Below are 22,320 nucleotides of genomic sequence, written 5' to 3' on the forward strand. Positions count from 1 at the left end.
TGAGGCTTTGGGGTGATGCAGATGCTGTGCAAACAGTGCCCTGTTCCTCCTGCCCTGGGGCTCTGCTGCATTCCAGGCTTTGGCATTTTGGGGCTGAAAGATTAAATATATATATATATATATATATGCATCAGTATATATAATATCCAGCGGATCCTCAGCACAGGAAGGACATGGATCTGTTGGAGCAAGGCCTCAATAGGCCACCACGATGAGAGGAATGGAGCAGCTCTGCTGTGAGGAAGGGCTGGGAGAATTGGGATTGTTCAGCCTGGAGAAGAGGCAGCTTTGTGACCCAACTGTGGCCTTCCAGCCTCTGAAGGAGACAAGACAGATGGAGAGAGGCTATTGACAAGGGCCTGCAGTGACAAGGGGGAAGGGCTGCAGCCCAACAAAGGGCAGGTTTAGATTAGGTATGAAGAAGAAATTCTCTCCTGTGAGGGTGGGGAGGCCCTGGCACAGGGTGCCCAGAGAAGCTGTGGCTGCCCCATCCCTGGAAGTGTCCAAGGCCGGGCTGGACGGTGCTTGGAGCAACCTGGGACAGTGGAAGGTGTCCCTGCCCATAGCAGGGAGTTGGAATGAGATGAGCTTTAATGTCCTTTCCAACCCAAACCGTTCTGTGATTCTCTGATAAACCCCTCAGTTACCAAAACACGCTGTGTAAGTTTATAACAGATGTATAAGCGCACGATTATCTACAGTCGCTGTATGTTCGTACACGGACGCTCACAGACGGCAGCCACCACCACGCCTGACCAGCTGCGCTCGGGCTGCCGCGGGCCCTTTAAGGGGGCGGGCGGGCGCGCACGCGGAAGCGCGGCGTGGCCTCTGATTGGTCGGTGTCAGGCGCGTCGCCTGCGCAGCTGTTGCGCCCCGAGGGGCGGGGGGGCAGAGGGGTTTGGCGGCGCCGCTGATTGGCTGCGGCTGCGCGGCGGCCGCGGCGCCTTTAAGGGAGCGGAGCGGCGGGTGCGGGGCCGTGGCGGTGCCGAGGTGCGGGGCTGCCCCGGGCCGGGGCACGGGCGGGCTGTGGGGGCGCGGGGGGCGCGGCCGCGGGGCACGGCAGCGCTGGCACGGCAGCCTTGGCACAGGGCGGGGGATCGCACCCGACCCAGCGCTGCTCCTGTCCTCTTGCAGGAGGGTCGAGCCCCGGGGAGCAGATCCTCATCCAGGCGGATGAATGGCGACGGCGGACGACCTCAAATTCCAAGGTAAAGGCGATGTCGCAGGTGCGGACGCGGGGCTGGGCCCCAGCTCGGGGAGCCGCCAGGCGCTGGAGGCTTCGGGAGCGTTTTCGGGCGTTCGCGCAATAAAAACGTCCTGGGAGTTTTGCTTGGGGGTCAGGTATCCTGAATTTTCTGAGGTGAAATTGTGCTGTTGGCGAGCTATAAAATGTACCCGGTATTCACTGAAATCGTGGACTGAAGTCTTCTGTGGTAGGAAGTGACATCTGGCAAGGGGCAGAACACTCCGTAACCAGCAGAAGGCCGCGGTTTCAGTCTTCCTTAGTTCTTCATGAAAAATCTCATACCAGTTTTTGGAGAATATTAAAAGTACCCGTTTGTTCAGCGAGGTAGCTTTCCTGTCCCCGTGCAGAGACCCGCTGGAAACAGATCGTACCCAGCTAAGCCTAAGCTAGTGGTTATCCTGTCTCAGGGTCTTCATGTGTTTATTTGAGCCGCGAGAATAAAAAATGTAGTGTCTTGATCATCGCCTGTCTTGTAATGTACTTATTTGCAGAATTTGACGATGCAGCTAATTTGCTTGCAGCAAATCCTGATGCCACCACCATAAGCATCGATGAGCCAGTGGAAATCCCCAAGAATCAGCACAGCCGCCTGCAGGAGCCAGGGAGGGAAGAGGATGATGAGTTACTGGGCACTGACGACTCCGATAAAACAGAGGTAATGCTCTCTCTCCTGCTGCTGGAGGCAGGTGAGAAAGATGGAGAGGGACTTCTTACAAGAGCATGAAGAGAACAGGACAAGGGAGAATGGATTCAAACTAAAAAAGAAGAGGTTTAGATTGGATATTAGGGAGAAATTCTCTCCTGTGAGGGTGGTGAGGCCCTGGCACAGGTTGGCCAGAGCAGCTGTGGCTGCCCCGATCCCTGGAAGTGCTCAAGACCAGGCTGAACGGGGCTTGGAACAACCTGGGATAGTGGGAGGTGTCCCTGCCCATGGCGGGGGGTTGGAATGAGATGATCTTTAAAGTCCCTTCAATCACAGGCCATTCTGTGGTTCTGACAGCAAAAGGAACTTGTCATGGTGACGAGGGTGTGTGTTCCAGATGATGTGGCAGCAGGTAGTGACAGGCTGCTCTTTAGAACCTCAGGCCATGATTCTGCCTACAGGGAGATAAGAGACTGGCTGCCAACAGCTGTTGGAGGGGGAGAGAGAAACCATTACATAATCCATAGGAAGCATTATCCTGTTAAGTTTGTTTTCAGTTTGAGTACCAAAATCATGTGACTGCTGTGTTAATGAGCTAGTAATACATAAATTGTGTGCTTGTAACACTTTCCATGTTGCCTTTCCCACCATCCAGCTGCTTGCAGGACAGAAGAAAAGTGCCCCTTTCTGGACTTTTGATTACTACCAGACCTTCTTCGATGTGGACACATACCAGGTTAATACTCTGCTCCAGAGAAGAACTGTTGTCTGAATTATGCCTTATCCACTCAGCTTTTTTTTTCCTTCTTGCATTGTCAGTCAGACAAATCCTTATGTTTCATAGGTCCTGGACAGAATCAAAGGGTCAGTGTTCCCAGTCCCTGGGAAGAACTTTGTAAGGCTGTATATCCGCAGCAATCCTGACCTTTATGGTAGGTATGAGGTGGGAGGAGTTATTTTCTGTGCTAAATATTTTGAGTCTGTATTTCATTTTACTTGCTGGTCTGAAAAAGCAAGAGAGCAGAGGAGGTGCTATTGATTTTGTTTCCTTTTAAGGTCCATTTTGGATATGTGCTACACTCGTGTTCACCATTGCTGTTAGTGGCAATCTCTCAAATTTCTTCATCCATCTGGGCAAACCAACGTACCACTATGTGCCTGAGTTCAGAAAAGGTTTGTAAGTAGTCATTTGTGAGGGTTTTTTTGTGTGTGTGGAGGTGTCTTTTGTGTGTGCGTTTTGGTTTTTTTTTTTTTTTTGTGTGTGTGTCCTTTTTTTTAATATGTGCAAATGAAGTAATATAAAACCAGGTCATTGCTTTGATTTAGCACAGACTTCTGATTGATTGATTGCTGTCTTTAAAGTTTTAGACATGTGAAACAAGCCCTTAAAATGGGCTGTGACTCACAGAACCTTGTTTCTTCAGAGCATAAAGTAGTTTCAGGGTTTTAGAAGAGGAAGCAGGAGTAATTAGTTATTTTCTAGCCTTAGTGGATGTTTGCTTGTACAGAGAGTGAATGCCCAGCATTGGCCTCCACGGCCTCCCAGGAGCCTGCAGACTTCAGGCAGAAAATTACCAGATCAGGTTATCACTCATACCACCTACTAAAGGCTGGAAGCTGTTACCTTCAGGCAAATTCAAAAAGAAGCAAAAGATGCTTAACTGATTTGCTCCCCAAAGAACTCAGAGTGAGGAGCCAGTTTGTCTATATTTGTCTTTGTGTTATGAGGGAGGCTGCTGTCCCTGCAGAGGAACACAGCTCTCTTTGTTTCCAGAATCCTCAGTGTACTGGGAAGAACGTTGCCACTTGGGAATGAAGTCACTTGAGTAATTTCAGATTTGACACTAGCTGAATTTATATTTTTAACTAAGTTTTTCCTGCCTCTGGGGCTTTTCCTTTTCAACTGAAACCAACAGCTTTTTGTACACAGGTGTAATAAAGAAATTGAAATTACCTAGACAGAAGTCTACTTTTAAACTAACTTGGAGTGCTGACAGAGTACTGGGGATAAACTAGATACAAATGCAAAGTTCCCAGTTCATTGATAATTCAAACTTCATTTTTTGGAAGTATCTTCACAGGTAGCTTTTTAGTTTTCACGCTGAATGTTTTCTAGACATTTGATTCTGGCAGGATTCAAAGTAGAACATTAAACCTTTCGTTGTGTTTCCAGTATCCATAGCAGCTACAACGATTTATGCATATGCTTGGCTTGTTCCCCTCGCTCTCTGGGGATTCCTGATGTGGAGGAACAGTAAAGTCATGAACATTGTCTCCTACTCATTCCTGGAGATAGTGTGTGTGTATGGCTACTCCCTCTTCATTTACATTCCCACGGCGGTACGTATGGCTAAAGAATGCCCCCTCTCACATGTCCTGCTTGAGAAGATTTTGCTGTTTATTATAATATTGTTGATATTTGTAAACGTTTTGGAGACTGGGAGAATAATTTGGCTCTTTTTCTTGAAGCTTGCCTCGTGTGAAGGTGTCTTCTGGGTGTTGGAAAAGCCCAGGACACATCATTTCCCCAGAGGCAGCAAAACCAAGCAAGGTGCTGCTGGTGAGCCTGGCAGGCAGCCCGAGGCAGCCTCAGGAATCAGGATGTTTGTGTCCCCAGATATCTGTGTGTCACAATAGGACACAAAATAAAGATGCTTGACTCCAGTCAGAGGGCAGTAGAAATCAGAAGGCTTTATTTACAATTCATCCAACCTTTTGTAACATGCTGAGCTAAGAAGATATGTTACTGGTCCATAGGACTGAGACTTCTATTAGCTAAGTAACAGAAACAGCAAACAACACCTGTTGTTACAGCAAAGGAATATTGTTTACACAAGTTTGTTCTGGGAAAAAGAAAAGCTGTTGAAAAGCTTTTCTTGAGAAGAGCTAGCAATTCTCAAGCTCAGAAAATATCGAGTCCACATCTCTGCAGGACAGACAGCAATGCTGTCTTCCAAGGACAAGTTTCTCTGGCTGGGGACAGGCCTTAGAGGGAGTGGTTTAACTTAGGATTCACTCTTGTGTCTGGGAGTAAAGCTCATCACTGCTCTTACCCTTTCCTCCAATAACGGAGATGTGTCAGACGAAGGCGCGAGTTCATTTGCGCACCGATCAGCTGGAAGTGATGGAGTATCACAGAGCAGCCTCTTTGCCAGCCCTTTCTCCTGCCTTTTGCAGATTTTGTGGATCATCCCGCAGAAGGTGGTGCGCTGGGTGCTGGTGGTGTTCTCGCTGTGCCTCTCGGGCTCGGTGCTGGTGATGACCTTCTGGCCCGCGGTGCGCGACGACAACCGCAGGATCGCCGTGGCCACCGTGGCCACCATCCTGCTGCTGCACGCCCTGCTGGCTGTCGGCTGTTTGGTGGGGACACTGCCATTCCTTTGCCTTCATCTCTCGTTTCCTAGGACAGGTGGCATGTTACGGGAAAGGGAAGGAGGGATTGGCTGGTGACTGGAGAAACTCCAGTGTAAACGTTCCAGTTAGTTTAAACGTAGCGAAAATTGATGTCAGTGTGCCCCTAACAGTGCTGGTAATAAATTCAGTAATCAATTATGGAGTCATAGAGTATCTCCAAGCTGGAGGGGACCTATCAGGATCATCAAGTCCAACTGCCATAGGACAGTCTTGAATTTACCTAGAATTCATCATGGTATCAGCAAAGCATTAATCTTGATAGTATCCATTTGCACTTTATTCCAAGGAGTACTATGCTTAGTCCTTTAGAAGAATTAAATGTTCAATATAAAGTGTGTGCTTATGAGTTTTAGCAGGTTTATGTTTTCATACACTGTAAGTGTTAGAAAACAGAAGACCCCGAGGCCACTGAAACGCACAACGCACACTTAAATTATTTGTTTCCTTATTCCTCATTGTTAACCCATGACAAGTGGGTAGAAGGGTATCAGCCAGCCCTCCGTTTCCACAGCTTCCAGAGTAGGTGGATCTGGTTCCCCACAGCTCATTGTGCAGAGAGGTGACAGCAAAACACAACTCTCCCTGGCTCTGCAATCCGGCTCTTTCAAGGTCTTTTTCAAAGGCCTTGGCTGCTAACAGTTAAAATACACTTCAGAGCACCGTTTTAATTGACAGTTTCTAATCTGGTAAAAACAGAAAAAGATTCAAATTTGCCATTTCAGTGCTATGTTTGTACCTGTGTTTGATGGGTGTGGAAGGAAAGAGCTGGGATGAGGCATCATTGTATGTTTCTCTCTAAATATTTTTTTTTCTCTGATAATGTAGGCATACTTTTTTGATGCCCCTGAACTGGATATTCCTGCACCTATTATCCCTGCTCACAATGGAACAACAGTAGTAACAAAGAGTCACTAAATTAGGTAAGAACCCAATCTAAACTGATTTTTTTCTGCAGTCATCACAGATATCTTAAAACTTTTCCCCATCATTATGGTTGAATGGAAAGAGGTTTAACAGACTAATTTTGCTAAATGGAGTCTATATATAAATAACATTCATTAACTTTGTTTCAGTTGTAAGTTTTAAGTATAGCTGTAAAAACTGAAAAGACTCTGAGGAACAAAGAGCCGTTACCTTTTCCTTTGAGGTTTGCTCTTTGCGAAGAAACTCACATTTAAATAAATAACATACTCAATCCCAGAGTCCATTCCCTTACAAAAACCCAAAAGCATTTATTTGAATTTATTCTGCACAAGTGACACTTAAGCAATAAACTGTTACATTCCAGTTTTTCTTTCCTTTTAATATAAAAAGCAGATTGGGATTTCCCCTCTTGATGTCTGAGGCAGTGTTTCAGAGCAGCAGCCCTGTGTGGGGACATGTGTAGGCTCTGGGCAGGGCTGACTCAGAGCCTGAGCCATCCATCCCTCTGGACTGCATTCCTTCTGTGGGATAGCTTGAGCATTTGCTTCCTGCCATCCGGGGCTGCTGCCAGCACCAGATGACATTTCAATTCTGTTGGAAAATTCTGTGGAGGAGAAACAGGCTAATAGACATGTCAAGGCCAGGCCACTCCAAGTACGCCAGCCACAAGTGTGTTTGTGAAAATCAGGGTATTTACTGAATAGCAGTTATATTAGATTTAAAATAAATAATATAAGAAATAACCAAATGGGCCTAGTGAAAGGCACATAAAAAATTACACAATCCAACCATGCAAGTCAATTTTACTGGCTTTTCCTCCTGCAGAATCAGTTTTTCATTCCAGATGCCTACTAAGAATCAATATGACAGTAATGGATTTTAGTATTGAGACTTAAATATGTGCCCAATTATGTCCTCTGGTGATGAGCTGAAACATTCACTGGAGTTATTTCTCTCTTTCAGATGACAGCACCAGTTTCTCCATCTATACAGTAGTTTTATTTTAGATTATTTTTTCACTGAAGACCTTGGAACCATCAAGGACAAGGGATGTGTTTTGCAGCAGGACAGACAGTGATGTCCCATGGACATACGGACATCTCCATGCTTACTGGACACTGGCTGGTTCCAGGAGGAGAGTGAACCATCGATCCCAGTCTAGAACAGAAAGGGGTCGGCTTTGTTTGGTTGGGATTTTTTTAATCTTTTGTTTCGCTTTTTTGGGGGGATTTGTTTTATTTTTTCTTTAGTTAAGTCTATGCCCGCCACACTGTTTTGCCTCTGAATAAAGCATTCTGAAGGCGATGTGAGATCCGTATTTTGTGCGCAAAGCATCTTAACGCTCTAAAGCTATGGGGAGGGTTTGGTCCAAGGCATGGTGTTGTGACAGGAATGAACCCCCTTGAGGTGGGCCCGAGCCGCCAGCGGGGCTTTCAAAGCGTAAATAAACGGCCGTAATGTGGCCTAATGTGACAATTTCTTTCCTCGCCGCCCCGGCCTGCATTCTGCCCCGTTAGACACACAGGAGAGCCCAGGCCCCCTCAGGCCGCCATGGCAGCGCGGGGCACGCCGGGACTTGTAGTCTCCACTGCGCTGGCGTCACTGGCGCACTCCGGGGGCGGGGAGAGCGGGCTGCGCGCCCTCCCATTGGCTGCCGCTCGCGCGCGCGGCGGAAGTGTCGCGAAGGCGGCACGTGGGGCCGTTGGGCGGCGGCTTTGAACGGGCGGCCGGGCCGCGGCCATGGAGGCGGCGGCGGGCGGGCAGCGGGTGCTGCTCCGGCAGGTCGGTCCTCGGGCCGCGCTCCTCACAGGCCGCGCTCGCTCAGGCGCTGTGCCGGCGCATCCCTCCCGGCCCCGCTTCTGTCACGCTGTCTCCCCGCAGGTGCTGGGCTGGCGGGTGGTGTCGGTCCCCGGCCCCCTCACTCTGTCTCCCCTCGGGTTCTGGGGTGGTGAGCGTCGGTCCCCCCTCCCATTGTCACCGTGCAGGCACTGGGTTGGCGGGTCCCGGTCCCCTCACGCTGTGTCCCCGCAGGTTCTGGGCTGGCGAGTGGCCGCCGCCATCACCTGGTCCGTGCTGCTGCTGCCCGTCTGCACCGCGGCCTTCATCGTCCTCAGCGGCCTCGACCCCTTCCACCCGGTGCGCTGGATCTCCAGTAGGTGCTCGGCCGCGTTTTCCTGGTTTTGCGTTCACGTGTTTGTGTTTCTGGGTTGTTGGTTTTTTTCCTGCACTCTGTTGTTTTGGGCTCAGTCCCAGATAACGGGAACTGACGGTGGCATCGTGTTACACTTGTGTTTCTAATCGACTTTGGCCTTTGAAATGTTTCTGCGTTACAACCGCAGCAGCCTCAGTCCACCCTAGGTAGGAATAAGTGTTGCAAGTTCATGTGAGTAAATGCCTCACAGAAAAAAAAACCCCAAACAACAGGTTAAGTGCATTAGTTGTCTCTTCTGAGTCCTTGGACACACTTCCACCCTGTGCAGCTGCTGTTTCCATAAACAGCTTCACTTTTCTCTATGGTACGCTGAATCCTAAGAGAAATTCCTGAAGCAGCCACTCTGCGTGGTGAGAATAACTTCCCCTGAGTGCCTACAGTGAACATTGAGAGGTGTTTAGCTGGAAGCTCGATGCCTGTGATCACTGAGCTGCTCCAGGCAGAACTGACTTCCTTCCTCCCTTGAAAATAGAAAAGCCCTAAAAATCCACTCTGTAAGGACTTTCTTCTCTCTTTAGTGTGACTGGATGGCTGCAGCTTTTCTTAAATGAGGGGAAATGTGATATTTGAGCCACAGTTAAATTTTTTTTAAACAAACTTCTGAGTGTTCACTTATAAGAAAAGCAGTTGCAAGGGTGTAAGATAGTTTCTATGAAGTTTAAATATGCTTTTGTGCAGAAATGTTGTGTAGCTGGGCAGACCTCATGTGGGATTGAAAGCCCATTGACTTTAAACACTTTAAGCACTCAGTGGATTATTGTCCATTGCTTAAATGCTGTTTTCTGTTAGTTAATGTGTCGCTGCTGTGTTATTGCAAATTTCTGAACAATAATTTTTTTTTTTTTTTAGATTCTTTCAATGATTTGTATACTTCCTATGTCATCTTTTGTATCTTCCTGATGTCTATGGTGATAATAGTAATAAGCATCTTCAACGTTGAATTTTATGCAGGTGGGTTGTGTAAATTGTTGAACTATCTTCGACACCTAAATTAAATAGGATCATCATTTATAATTCAGTGACTGATCCTGACTGTGAAAAATTCTTTAGTGACAATGGTGGATTTTTTCTCTTTTTTTTTTTTTTTTCAATGAAAGATTTTATCAGTAAGAAATGAAAATGCTTTTTCTGCTTTTCTTTACAGTGGTGCCATCGATACCATGCTCTCGATTAGCACTGATAGGAAAAATTATTCACCCTCAGCAAGTCATCCATTCCTTTGTTCATGCCATCATGGGAATGCTGGTTGCTTGGTGTGCTACAGTCATGACAAAAGGGAGGTTCCAGTTTCTTGCTGTGTCCTGCACGCCTGCAGAAAGGTAATTGTGTGTGTCAGGGATAAACAAAGAACTTTTATTGTAAAATGTATTTACTGACCCTTTCTTTCAAAAAGAATCCCAAGAATTTGGATATTCTCAAAAACCAGCAATTAAATACATGTTGATTTTCTTTATTAGAGGACAAAAAATGCCCCCCTTTGTAAATGTTACAATGCACAGAGAAATAACTGGGCCAGAAAAGCTACATTGCCAGGGTTCCTATTGGAAAGTTGTTGACAAGTTGGTTGTCACTTGAACTAGGTCTTGGTCTTGTGGTTAATGGGACGAATTTCATGCATAAATTACAAAAACAAGTGGTGAGATTCTTACTTTAGCAAAAGCTTACAGAGAGATCATCAGAAGTACAGATCAGGAAAGTAAAATCAAACTTCTTTTTTGAGTTTCCCAGGGCTTGAACAGTTTTTTGTTTTGGACTCAGAATTGATTCTAACTTTTCTATTTTAGCCCAGAAGATGCTGTTCCTCAGATGTGCCTAAATGAGTATCACCTTTTCTTTCTGCTTTCTGGAGCTTTCTTGGGATACAGTTACAGCCTTTTCTATCTTATTAACAACATGAATTATTTGCCGTTTCCCATCATACAGGTAAGGGGTTTAAGCATCTTTGTAGAAAGACGTGTATAAGTAAAACAGTTATCAAAAAAGGCTGGATGATTAATGAGCATGGCAGCAGGAGCTGCCTGTGTGCAGCTGCTGTCACTGATAGATGAAGTGTACACCCAGCTTTAAATGCCAGCACTGTTCATCCTGCTCCTTCCTGCTCAGCTCCTTTTGAATGAGCACAGAAATTGGGATGCTCTGACTCTTCTAACATTTCTCTGATGCATGTTAAAGCTGGCTGAGGTGGCAGCTGAACTACAGCAAAAAGAAAATGTGCACAAACAATTTCAGGAATGACAATAAGAGTCACCTAAAAGCTGAAAATCTTGACAGTTTAAAAAAAAAAAAAACAAAACAAAACCAACTTCAGTTCAAGTCTAAATAGTGCATTGCATCTTGCTTAGAGCTCAACATCTAAAGCCTTTTTGTGTGTGTAGCCACTATGGGAACTGAAATTCCCTTAATTCCTCTGGAAGACTCCTGCAGAAATCTGTACCCTTATGAAACATCATCTTAAAAATACTTCTGGTGCTGCAGCCTCACAGCAGCCATTAACTTTGTCTGATCCCAGACTGACACAGTCCAAGCAACTTGGCCAAAGATGTCTTTAATCAAAATTGGTTATATTAGTGAAAGATATGTGTGCTGCATTATGCTGACCATTCAGTTCATCAGCAAACCAAGCAGCATTTTGGCAATGCTGTAGTTAGAATATATTTTTAAAATCTATTTCAATATTGTTAATTCTCCATTTTTTGTTGTTTGTTTGGGTTATTTTTTTTTTCTAATGCAACCTAGTAAAATGAAAAAAATACTTTGGTTCTATTTGCATAGTTTCATTTTCATGGTTTCATTTGTCAGCTGGGTTGCTTCAGTCATTTGGAAACATACAGAGTTTATTTATTTGGAGGGAAGCATCAGTGTTATATTGGTTTTGCTGCTTGGATGATTACTGACTGTGGAACTCAGGCTTGTCAATTTTTCCCTATATTTAAATTAAGCATTTAGAATGTAAATAAAATCTAGTAGATGAAATATGCCCCCCCCTTTTTTTTTTTTCCCTCTTTATTTTACATTAGACAGGGTTAATCTAGTTTGTTCCCTTGTGTATTGAGTCAATCTACACCATTCTTAATTTTCACTGCTACAAGCAGGAAACAGGATAAGAACTAGAAATGATTATAAAATGTCAGGAAGGACTGGGAGCATAATTAATAAATGCAACACTTGGAATTACCTTAAACTAAGTTTTTAATTGATCTAGACTTCAGGCTTTCAAGTAGCTTTTCCTTTTCTGTTGTATTATTTTTATTAACTGTTTCATTGATTTATACTGAATGTGGAATACTAAACTATTTATTTGGTTTGGTTTTAGCAATACAAGTATTTACGTTTCAGAAGATCTTTGCGTCTCCTGATAAAACACAGTTGTGTGGAATCACTATATTTTGTTAGAAACTTCTGCGTCACATACTACTTTTTTGGTAAGGGCTCCTGACATTCTCTACTTTTTAATTTGTAATTCTTCTATTTGAAAACTTGGATCAATCAGGCTTTGGCCTGGTCCTTCCATTGCCTGGTAGTGGAAATGTTGTGTCCCAGAGCTGAAGCTGACACACCATCAGTGGGCAGGACTTCTCTGTGTGTGATGTTGCTGTATCATCCCATTTTTTTAGGCAAAGATCAGCACTTTGGCTTTACTCTCAAGTGTCCTGTATATTATTTGGAGCCTGGGAAACAAAGGCAGGATGGTTCCCTCCCATATGAAAATGGAGTTTGGTCTGTGGTTAAAAAAAAAAAAAAAAAAAAAAATCTGTGCTGATGAAGATGCTTGCACTGGATTTTCTGAAAATCAGGAGTTCTTTGTTAGGGTTGTAATTATCCTCCTAAATGATGTCAAAATATGCAAGAATTATTATCCCTTTATTTACATCAGGGGATAAATTAAAACTATGGTGGCTCTAGATCAGATTCCATTAAGTCTTTAAAAGCACTTTGCTGCTGCCTGGGCTGTAGTGAAAATTAATATTAAATTACTATTAACCCTCTTTGGTTAGTGAGGAAACACAATTAACTCACTGCTGAGAAGCAGCAATAAAAGAGAAGGTCTGCATCTCTTAATGTATAGCTGCTAGGCTGAAACCTTTTTTCATTCTTATTCTTCTCTTTCTTAAAACAAAGTAACCCCAAGGGCAGATTGTTTCCTTGTCCATGTGAGTTCCAAGACCAGTCTCTTGTCTCTGCATGAATTCTATTTTTGTCTTGTTTTTTTGGCCTACTGTGTGTGTGTTTTGTAGCATTGTATTTGTTTCAGAGTTTCTTTTTGACCTCCTAGGTTATATCCCAAAGGTGTGGATTTGTACCACGATGGATCTTCATACAGACAGGTAGGCAGGACATTGTGCTGGAAACCTGGAATATTCTTGAGAGGTTCCTTTGCTGAGGAAGTCCTGCTTGGCAGCAGGACTCAGTTCTTTGCCTCCCCACACAGAATGTGGGGAGCTCTGGCCATTTCTGAAATGAATCCTAAAGTAACCAGCATCCCCTTGTAGAAACCACGTTGTCATTAAGACAGTAATTAGGAAATCACCTTTTTTTCTTTTTCTGTAAGCCTCTGAAGTATTAGAAAGGGCAAACACTCCAGATTGCATCTATGAGTTTTATCTGGTTTTCTGTGGTATCTTTTTTTTGGGGGGGAGGAACATCCTTATTTTTTATGACTGCTGTTTGTTTTAAAATAGGGAAACTGGAGTCTTAATACCTTAATTGACTAAAACTCTACATATTTCATATTTATTTTTCCTTAATTATTTTTCCTTCATAAGAATACTAAGGAAATACTAAAATACTTCTATCCTCTTGGTTATTTTATCTGCAGTAAATTACATCCTCTTGACACTCTGAGTGGCTTATTGGATCTCTCCTTGTTTTACCATACCTGGCTGAGTGGTGTGTTTCTCCTGATGACCTGGTACATTGCCTGGCTGCTCTTCAAAATCTATGCCACAGAGGTCAGTTCTTGTGACAGTGCTCAATTTACATCATCAGTGTGGCACAGATAATTCTTTCATTTCAAAAGCACTTCTGCCTAAGAAGTAACTCATTGTGAGTTCTTGAATTTTCACAGCATGCACTACAGATAGTAACTGGTAACTGAATAGTCAAGAGAGGCCTGGCATTGACTGGCTTTTCCTTTCTTCTCAATGCAAGACCTGTGGTCTTTACAAAATTAATGTTTTTGTTACTGCCACCACCTCCTCTTACTCCTCTGCTTCTGTTTCCAGATATTTCCTTAGAGAGGAAAATAAATTCTTAATCTGACTTGATTTTTATTTTATTTTTAATTAAAACACTATGAGACTTGATAAAAGAGAAAAAAAGGTGAGGTTTAAATCCTGGGTCAATGTATTGGTGCAAAGTACTCATGGAATGAAATGGCAAATACAGTGCTGTTAGGGTGTTTAATTAGCTTTAATTAGAAGGGTGTACTTGTGATTATGTGGAGAAAAGATCAACAATGAGTCACGCATGACAACAGCTCTGAGGTGTGAGTAACCTGTCTCAAAGGATAATAACAAACACCAGTGAACACCTTGTCAACATCTCTAATTCCTGTATTGCTTATAAAACTGTGGAAGACAAAAGAAATCATCCACCTGTGAAAGTATAAAATGGACTTTGCCCTTTTGGCTGATTAAAAAAAAAGATTTGTTTATCCACATGGTTTTGGTTTTTTTTCTAATGAGCTAAAAAATTTCCAAAGTTGCTTTTAAATATTTGCATAGTGTTAACTTGAAAAGTCAGGAAAGAAATTGTAAGAGTAGCCCACATGAGCACATTTATTTGAAGATAAAGATATGTGGATGTTCTAAGATTTCTCAATTTTAAATGAAAGGAGTAAACTCTTCTTGTTTCTATGTTAGACATTCCAGGCCAGTTTACTGGTCTTTCATAAGTGTTTTCCTCTGTAAAACACAACTTTTGATGTTTCTATTTAGAGTCATCATTTTCCCATTCAACCAACGTTTGCTCAGGAGACAGACCAGTGCCTGCCTAAAATCTTAAACAGCAATCCTCCCCTCCTTATAAAGGTAATTGAACTCCTACCTCTTCTCTGACAGATGTTTGCTGAAAAGGTGTTTTTCAGAGCATCCAGTTCCATCTTCCAGGTACCAGTTCTGTTCACTGTGGTGTTACTTCCTTGAAAAGCTGCCTCAGAGCACTCACGGGGCTGTTGCAATTAATGATGAAAATTTGTTCAGTAGTGACATCTGCTGGTGCTCACCACACTGTTACTGTGAGCTGAAGATTCATTTAGTTAGAGGTAAGAGCTGTGTGCAACAGAGGTGTCACTGTGTGAACTGATGCAAAACCAGCAGCTTAGTGGCATTCAGGTTTTTGTAACTCCTGAGTCTTGTCACATGAGCAGGTGTTTCCTCAAACCTTTGTGCTCTCAACATCTTGTCTCTGCAACGTATATTTGAGCTTTTAACATCTGTGTTCTCTTTTGAAATTAAAAATATATCCATACTTACACTGGGAGTTGGGTTTCTTTTTTATAGAAGGCAATAGTAAAAAGCTACTTAAAACCTGTGAGTAAAGAAGAGGAATTTTCATCTATGGTAATCATTAATAGGACTTACTGATTATAACACTTAGAAATTGGAGACCTTGTTTAAGAGGTATTATGTAAATAAAGATAAGAATATTCTTTTGCACATGCAAAATCTACCTTCACTGATTTTACAGATTTCTGATAAGGCTGGAGATATAATAGGCTACAATACCTTTTCAAGCTTTGCTGCATTATCTGAGGATAGGTGAGGAAGAGTTGAGCACAAACAGTTAAAGCAACAGGAGATGTAATATATGACCTCATTAAAGTGCCCAATTTATAGTAGAGTTTTGAATATTGTGAGAAATCTGGTTATTTTTGGTGTGGCACATGAGTTGCTTAATCACATGAAAAAGCAGTGGTAGGTTGGTCCCATAAGGCACTGACCCTTAAAGCTGTAATTGAGCTCTGGTTTGCAAAAACAGTTCTTTTCTTAGACTTTTTAGTGTCTTAATATCGCTCTGCCCGAGCTATTAGAATAAAACAAGCATTAAATCTTCTTTAACTCCTGAGAATTGACGTATCAGTAAAGCTCTTAATAGCTCAGCAGCCCCATCCAGAGTGGTTTTAAGGATTTACCTCCATTCTCTTTCTGTTACATGACTGACTGGTTTTAGCCAGTGTGAACTCATCCTTTGGTAGGGATTGATTTTGTATGGATAGCTACATATTTTTTTAAGCAAATACATTGGACTTTGCATGCACTAAACCATTCTCCTTTCTTTGTAGTTTTTAGCCTTACAAGACTTGATGTTACTTTCCCAATATTCTCCTGTTCGACGACAGGAAGTCTTTAGCCTTAGTCAGCCAGGTAATTATAAAAACTATTTTGTGTTGATTCTTTTTTTTTAAACTCATTAGTCAAATGCTCTTAGAAATTATATAATGTAAGGTATGTGACATAAGCTAGGAGCCTCTTCTCTGTGGTGCCTGTTCCAAAAGGATGTTTGATTCTCTATATTCATATTGTTTCACCTGCTAAACTCAACCAGTTGTGGTGTCTGTTGGACTTAAATGACAGCCACGAGGAAACACAGGTTTAGGATTTTGAAATCCAGTGAGATAGTCCAGACTGGTTAACCTAACAGATGTGTATGGGAGCTGAATGCTGAGGTGTGAGTGAGGGGAAATGAGGCACAAATACTGAGTCACCACAGCAGCCAGGAGAGTAAACACTGGCTGTAACTTCAGTTGGTGCACAGTCCTTTTGCTCTATTCAGATATGGCAGAGGAGGTCAATTAAAACTCCTTAGAAGCCTTCAGGAACTTTTTGTAGCACCTTATTAGAAATTCTAGTGTTTGTACTGCTTCAAAACTGTGTTGCCATTGCCACTGATATTGGTTCATTTCAGCTGTTCAGTGATTTCAGATCTGATGGGCTGAACTGCCTGCTTGCTGCTTGCTTAGCAGGTTTCACTGAAGTCTTTCTTGAGTTATCCATTGAATCTGTCCATGTTTTCATCTTCCTCTCAGTACAAACATGTTGTCACAGTGCAAATGCCCTGTGGTGATTTGGAAGCTGGGTGGTACTGTGACAGTGAAGCTCCTGCTGAGAGCACATGGGCACTGTCAGAACAGATCCAGGGAGGAGCAGCTGGGTTAAATAAACCCTGATCTTTCTGTGCACTGCCAGGTGGGCACCCACACAACTGGACTGCCATATCCCGGGAGTGTTTGAGTCTCCTGAGTGACCTGACTCAGAGGCTGATTGCACAGCAAGAAGCAGCAGCAGCAAATGGGAGAGCAAAGCCACCAGTGGGAGAGCTGAAAGTACCTCCACAGACTGCAGGTATGTGAGGAAATGCTCGTAAAGGTTTGTAAAGCATGAAGGTAGCAATAGATCATTAGTCTCAATTAAATTTTATGAGGGAAATGAGGTATTTCTGCAAATAAATACAAACAAAAAAGATCCTCCCCCAATTAATCTTAGGTATTTGTGTTGAAATAATCCCAAAATAGCTAGAAAATCTGCAATTATCATGTTTACTCAGTTTCTTTATTTGCATGATATTATGTTCAACACAGTATTTTTTCCATACTTGCATGAATAAAAGAAGTCTGATTATCACAGTTTCAGTAAGTGGTTGAACACAGCACAGGGAGAATTTAAGTCTTGCCAAGAGATGCTCTGTAATTTGCATAACTGCTCTTATGATTAGTTTAAGATGTTAAAATTAGGTTCTGTTTATGTTTGTGTGATTCACTAATATCACTGTAGAGCGAGGAAAGCCCAGTCTGACTCCTGAGCTGTGAGCAGCCTCCAGGCATTTGGAGTGTTTTACATGCCAGACTTGGGCATCATTCCTGGCAGCACGGCTGTGTGAGCACAGGGCTGCCAGGTCATGGAATCCCTCAGCAGGCAGTGCCCTGGCAACAGCAGACACTGTTGTATGTCACAGGTGAATCTCTCCTGGTGCTGCTGATCCTTGGATTTGGGGACAGACATGCCTTCATGTATAGCAGGGTGTTGGAATATTGGCTAGCAGGAGTAAAATCAATAAATCCACAAGGATTCTTCTCCTCACTCGCTGTTTTTAAGCTGATGAACTTTGAAAACTCTCCATGATTATGTTGATGTGTACTTCTTTGCAAGACCAGAGTGCTAACAATGTTCTTCCTAAAAGTTCTGATAGAGAAGTTGTTGAAATAGCAGTCAAGTAACAAACCCATCTCCTAAGTCATTGTGCCAGCCTGTTGTCCTCATGCAGTGTGTTCTTTGTCACCAGGAGCTGTTGGCATAGAAGACATGTCATTCCAGTCACAGAGGTCCAACATTGTTCTCAGAGCCTCCATGTCTCCACTGGTTAAGCCATTCCTGATGCCTGTGAAGACATCTCCTGGCTCTGATGTTGGTTCACCTTTCAGCTCTCCTGCTTTAAGTTACAAGATGGGAGTTGTGGATGTGAAGTCTCCTTGGCATGGATCAGTCCAGAGTCCCCATGTGGTGAGGAGGGGACCAAAGCTGTGGACATCACTTTCAGGTAGAGATTCTTCCACAGCACTTAAGCCTCACAGCCATAAGTGTAGTAGCCTTGTCAGTGGAGAGCTGCATAGTGAGGATTAAAGTGACAGCAATCAGTTTTTCTGAAGATAATGTACGTTTTTTTCTTGCAGATCAGCAAATGAATGGTTCCCACCATGAATCTTTGCCAGTGCTCTCTGCTGCAAGAACTGGCAGTGAGGCAGTGCAGCCAAGATTTATCTACACATGGCTTCAGAACAAGCAAGAACAGGTGCAGTAAAATTGCAGTGCTTAGAAGGTGATACCTCTCTTGAAGAATTTTCCACTTTATGGAATGAATACTTCCTTCTCCACTTAGTTTATATAACACAAATCCTTGCCTCCACTCCTAATGCCTTTATGCTGTGTGAAGGTGGTAGGGCTGAGAAGGGGCAACTGTGCATTAAATAAATGCAGATGATATGTTTAATTTTTTGTTTCTTTTCAGATAAAAAACTTCTTGTCCAAACGGGCTCTGATAATGTATTTCTTCAGCAAGGTAAGGGTGGTCCTGTGCTTGAGACACAGGTAATGGCTTTAAAACCTGTATTTTCATCTAAGGCTTTCCATAAGTACAACTTCTTGCTTGCTGTGAGTTTCACAGCAGGATTGTCCCATACCTGCAGAAAATTAGAATAAAAACGTTTTTTTAAACTCATCTGATTAGAAACCGCATTTTGCTTAAAGAATTCTTAGCCTTTGAAAACTAGTGTATATCCTTATCTTTCCCTTTTTTTTTCCCCTCCTCAATTACAGCTGTAGCCTTGTGGGCAGCTCCTGTCCAAAAGGAATTTTACTTCTTTAGATCAGATTTTTCTGGCTATTTCCCAAGATCTGTAGGCTTTGCAAGTCTGTTTTGAAACCTGCAAGTTTGGTGATATTATTTATAAAGTGCACTCATAACACTTTGGTTTCTTCTCAGCACCCAGAAGCCTCCATCCAAGCTGTCTTCTCTGATGCCCAAATGCACATCTGGGCTTTGGAAGGTAAGTGGTTTCCAGGTGATCCACTCTGTTGGTTCATGGAAAACTCTCTGGGCTCTGTGCTTTATAAATGTAACAAAAAAAAAAATCTTTGAAATGCTTTTGACAAAAACACAAATGCATTTCAGACATCAACATGACTAAAGTCTTAATTCACTTGTTAGCTTTGAGATCCCATGTGAGATCTTTTACTTTATGTTCTGTACAGATTCCTGAGTTTGATTTCTGGTGCTTCTCTCTCCTGTGAACCCATGTATCACTTTTACATTTTTTCTACTGACAGATGCATGATACCTTTTTAGAACAGCTTTTGTGACTAAAGGCTCTGGGTCTTTCTCTGTTTATCAGAGCTGAGGGAGTAACTTAACAAATAAACAAAAAGATGGTTTGCAGAGAATTAGAACAACAGTGACAATATGAAGTTACATTTTGGATTTTTCTTGTTCCTTTCAGTCATGAATAAATGCTGGTATTGATAGAATCTTCTGTTACATTTGACTGTGCAAAGTTGATCAGTTTTCTTAGTGATGTGTTTTATGGGTATATATATGGTATTTTTATGTAATCTCTCTTGCTTTACCAACCTCAAGCTGTTATTCACCTGTCAAACCAGTGAGTGCTTTGGTACTTGAGCCAGGGCTGAGGTGACTGTCAGCTGGCAGCAGCAAGTCCTGAGGAATTCCAGCACACTAGTGGAATCTTTAGGCAACACCATGATCTTTGTTATTGAATTCTCACCTTTTGAAGCATTAATTACAACAACTTTCTTTTTTTTTTTTTTTTTTTTTTTTTTTTTTAAGGTCTGTCTCACTTGGTAGCAGCCTCTTTTACTGAAGACCAGTTTGGTGTTGTCCAAACTACACTGCCAGCTATCCTGAACACATTACTGACACTTCAGGAGGTAAAACTGTTAACTTTTCCTTGCTGCAAGGCCAGTTTAGGAGAGGAGAAGGAGACTTGTTGATTTTACATAATAACCTTGCTGACTAGTCATAACATTGAAGTTGCTGCCACTAAAACAGCTCTTCTGCAGTTATTCTAACCAAAACAGCTGGTTGCAACTATGTACACTGTGAAACAGCTGAATAAAAACACTGTTGGTTTTTTAAAATGTGGAAAGAGAAAATATGGAATGTTTAATTTTAAAGAAATGCTCCTGTGTGCTCGGTTGAAGAGTTTATTTCAGGGATACAGCAATTCTAACACAGTATCTTTTGCAGAGTTAGAACTTTATTTGGTTGCACACAATTCCTGGTGCAACATGGAGCACTTGGAGACATTGCAAATCTCAGGGGATAAAATCTGTGTCTCTGCTAATACTAAGACTACTCTCAAATTTCTGGTGTTTGTGTAATGTGTGTTTTAAGAAATCCAGATTTATTTCCATGGCTATCCATGTCCTATTAACATAATCATTTTTACACTGCCCTAATGGAGATTCTTGGAAAGAATTTAGAGGTTATTAAAGTTCTTCAGTGTAAGTCATCTATTCCAAGAACAGGCACCAGGGGGGAAAAAAAGCCAATACCCTTGTTTGTGAAAGAAACAAGTCATAATACAGGACAGAATTGTGTTTCTCCTGCAGCATGTGATTTGCTTAGCTTAAGACTCAGTAACAGAGAATCTTATTTCACAGAACTTGGTTCTGTGTTCCTGCTGATGGCTGGGAAATGCTCAGTCTCCAAAACATTTTTGTGTGTCTTGGTGGAATTTCTGAACTTGCACTTTATTTTCGCTTTATTTGACATGAAGATGTCCCTAGTTACATTATGAAATAATGGAACAGATGACAGGAATCTGTTTTTCTCAATCAGGTCGTAGACAGACATTTCAAGCTGCCACATGTTTCTAGCAAACCTCCCCGGATTTCAGGGAGTCTGGTGGACACATCCTACAAAACACTACGATTTGCACTTAGAGCATCTCTGAAAACAGCCCTGTACCGGATAACCACTGTCTTTGGAGAACACTTGAAGTAAGAACTTCCTCATGATTGCATGCTTCTTAAATTTAGTTTCATTAATGTTATTATAGGACCTGTGAAAAGGGAAGTTTAGGGAAAAAGTCCTTTTTGGTCATTATTATAACATGGTATTTTAGTATTTTTTTTTTTGATTTGTGGAACTTTAAAAAGTTCCTGTGTAGATATATGGTCCCCCTTAGAAATTTATTATTCAAAGATTTCTGGGCAATTTTTCTTAGTGACTTTTCATGAACTCTTTAGAAGCAGTTCATGAATACCACTTGTTTAATAAATCTGAGCTGCTGAAAAGAAAATAAATCAACTAGAGACAATTGTTCTGCAGAGAGAAAATCCTATGAAGGGTCCAAATAATGAAATTCTGTTGCTGCCTTGTTGTCCAACAGCTCTTCCTCAGCCACTCTCCCAGCAGGCAAACTTTCCATACTTGGCCTTAGAATATGTGGGACTGAAACCTCCTGTAGTATCTGCCCATCTCTCCCTCTGGGGATGAAATGTCCCTCAGTTTAGAAATGCTCAATATATAGGAGGGATCATTTTAGGAGATTCTTTCTTATCTAAATCACCCTTGCAAGTTAATCAGTTGCTCTTTAGAGGTAAGGAAATGGGCAAGGTTTCCTGGTATAGGTATTTTTTAGAAGCTGTTGAGGATAAGAACAGACAGTTTCAAGGGTTAAATGCTACTTTGTCTTGGAACATAGATGGTTTTTCATAAAATTTAGCTTCAGTGTAATTGATCTCAATGTACACTTGATTTTGGCATGAGACTTTATTTTTGTGCTGTATTACCTTTAATGTAAAATGTTCTGCATTTCTTTCTAGTGCGGTACAAGTGTCTACAGAACACAAGAAAAGACTTCAGCAATTCCTGGAGTACAAAGAATAAATTTTGATGCAGCTACGGTTGATTTTTTTTTTTTTTTTCAAAACTCTTGCTAAGAAGAAAATGGGACTAATGAGGCTTTTTACCTTGGCTTTTTGGAAAAGCATATGGAAGTATAAGTTGCAGAACAAAACTTTTAGAACTGTAGAAGAGTTCTGATGGGTTTGGATCATTTTTGTATAATAAAACTTATAATTTATGCCATCTTGCCTTCTTTTAATGTCACTTACAAATGAGAAAGTGCTGGTTCTTTCTAGGTAAGACTATGACATTTAAGATTGCCAGAGTTATTTTGACACTCAGATCTTTCATTAGTTTTCACACTGTGTTCTCTTCCTACTCTCTTCTGTTAAGGGGATGAGGAGAGATTCACGTAGATACTTGGTGTTTAAGGGCTTCATAAATTTAGTTGATAACACTTTTAGATCAGGAGTGTAGTTTAAGTGTAGGAAACAGATGTGCCCAGGAATAAAACATGCT

General features: G+C 42.2%; 2 protein-coding genes across 3 annotated transcripts; both read left to right on the forward strand.

Moving 5' to 3' along the window:
• The first annotated feature begins 861 nt into the window (after positions 1-861).
• YIPF1 (Yip1 domain family member 1) lies at positions 862-7,532 on the forward strand. 2 transcript variants are annotated; one of them, XM_066325457.1, is made up of 10 exons: positions 862-990; positions 1,135-1,208; positions 1,738-1,901; positions 2,545-2,625; positions 2,734-2,821; positions 2,946-3,062; positions 4,063-4,229; positions 5,067-5,249; positions 6,129-6,223; positions 7,191-7,532. In XM_066325457.1, exons 2-9 carry the CDS (start codon positions 1,178-1,180, stop codon positions 6,216-6,218), a joined length of 921 nt encoding a protein of 306 aa, XP_066181554.1. In that variant the 5' UTR covers positions 862-990; positions 1,135-1,177; the 3' UTR covers positions 6,219-6,223; positions 7,191-7,532. The 2 variants fall into 2 exon arrangements, with proteins under 2 accessions (XP_066181554.1, XP_066181555.1); XM_066325458.1 differs by having other exon boundaries at positions 1,768-1,901.
• Positions 7,533-7,932: 400 nt separating this feature from the next.
• NDC1 (NDC1 transmembrane nucleoporin) lies at positions 7,933-22,044 on the forward strand. Its single transcript, XM_066325459.1, has 18 exons — positions 7,933-8,009; positions 8,259-8,379; positions 9,289-9,390; positions 9,584-9,758; positions 10,224-10,362; positions 11,753-11,861; positions 12,713-12,764; positions 13,256-13,388; positions 14,376-14,468; positions 15,722-15,803; positions 16,626-16,781; positions 17,719-17,973; positions 18,107-18,225; positions 18,442-18,492; positions 18,916-18,979; positions 19,777-19,877; positions 20,791-20,951; positions 21,780-22,044. The coding sequence occupies exons 1-18, from the start codon at positions 7,968-7,970 to the stop codon at positions 21,841-21,843; spliced, it is 2,019 nt and encodes a 672-aa protein (XP_066181556.1). The 5' UTR covers positions 7,933-7,967; the 3' UTR covers positions 21,844-22,044.
• The last annotated feature ends 276 nt before the right edge of the window (positions 22,045-22,320 follow it).

This window comes from Sylvia atricapilla, chromosome 9 (assembly GCF_009819655.1).
Source record: "Sylvia atricapilla isolate bSylAtr1 chromosome 9, bSylAtr1.pri, whole genome shotgun sequence".
Taxonomy (NCBI): Eukaryota; Metazoa; Chordata; class Aves; order Passeriformes; family Sylviidae; genus Sylvia; species Sylvia atricapilla.

Excerpts from the sequence above, each read along its gene's own strand:
- YIPF1 (XM_066325457.1), top strand. The coding sequence starts at position 1,178 with ATGGCGACGGCGGACGACCTCAAATTCCAAG. Across the intron at positions 2,822-2,945 it reads CAGCAATCCTGACCTTTATG|GTCCATTTTGGATATGTGCT; the intron begins GTAGGTATGAGG and ends TTTCCTTTTAAG. Across the intron at positions 3,063-4,062 it reads TGTGCCTGAGTTCAGAAAAG|TATCCATAGCAGCTACAACG; the intron begins GTTTGTAAGTAG and ends TTGTGTTTCCAG.
- NDC1 (XM_066325459.1), top strand. The coding sequence starts at position 7,968 with ATGGAGGCGGCGGCGGGCGGGCAGCGGGTGCTGCTCCGGCAG. Across the intron at positions 14,469-15,721 it reads ATCCTCCCCTCCTTATAAAG|TTTTTAGCCTTACAAGACTT; the intron begins GTAATTGAACTC and ends CTTTCTTTGTAG. Across the intron at positions 16,782-17,718 it reads AGTACCTCCACAGACTGCAG|GAGCTGTTGGCATAGAAGAC; the intron begins GTATGTGAGGAA and ends CTTTGTCACCAG.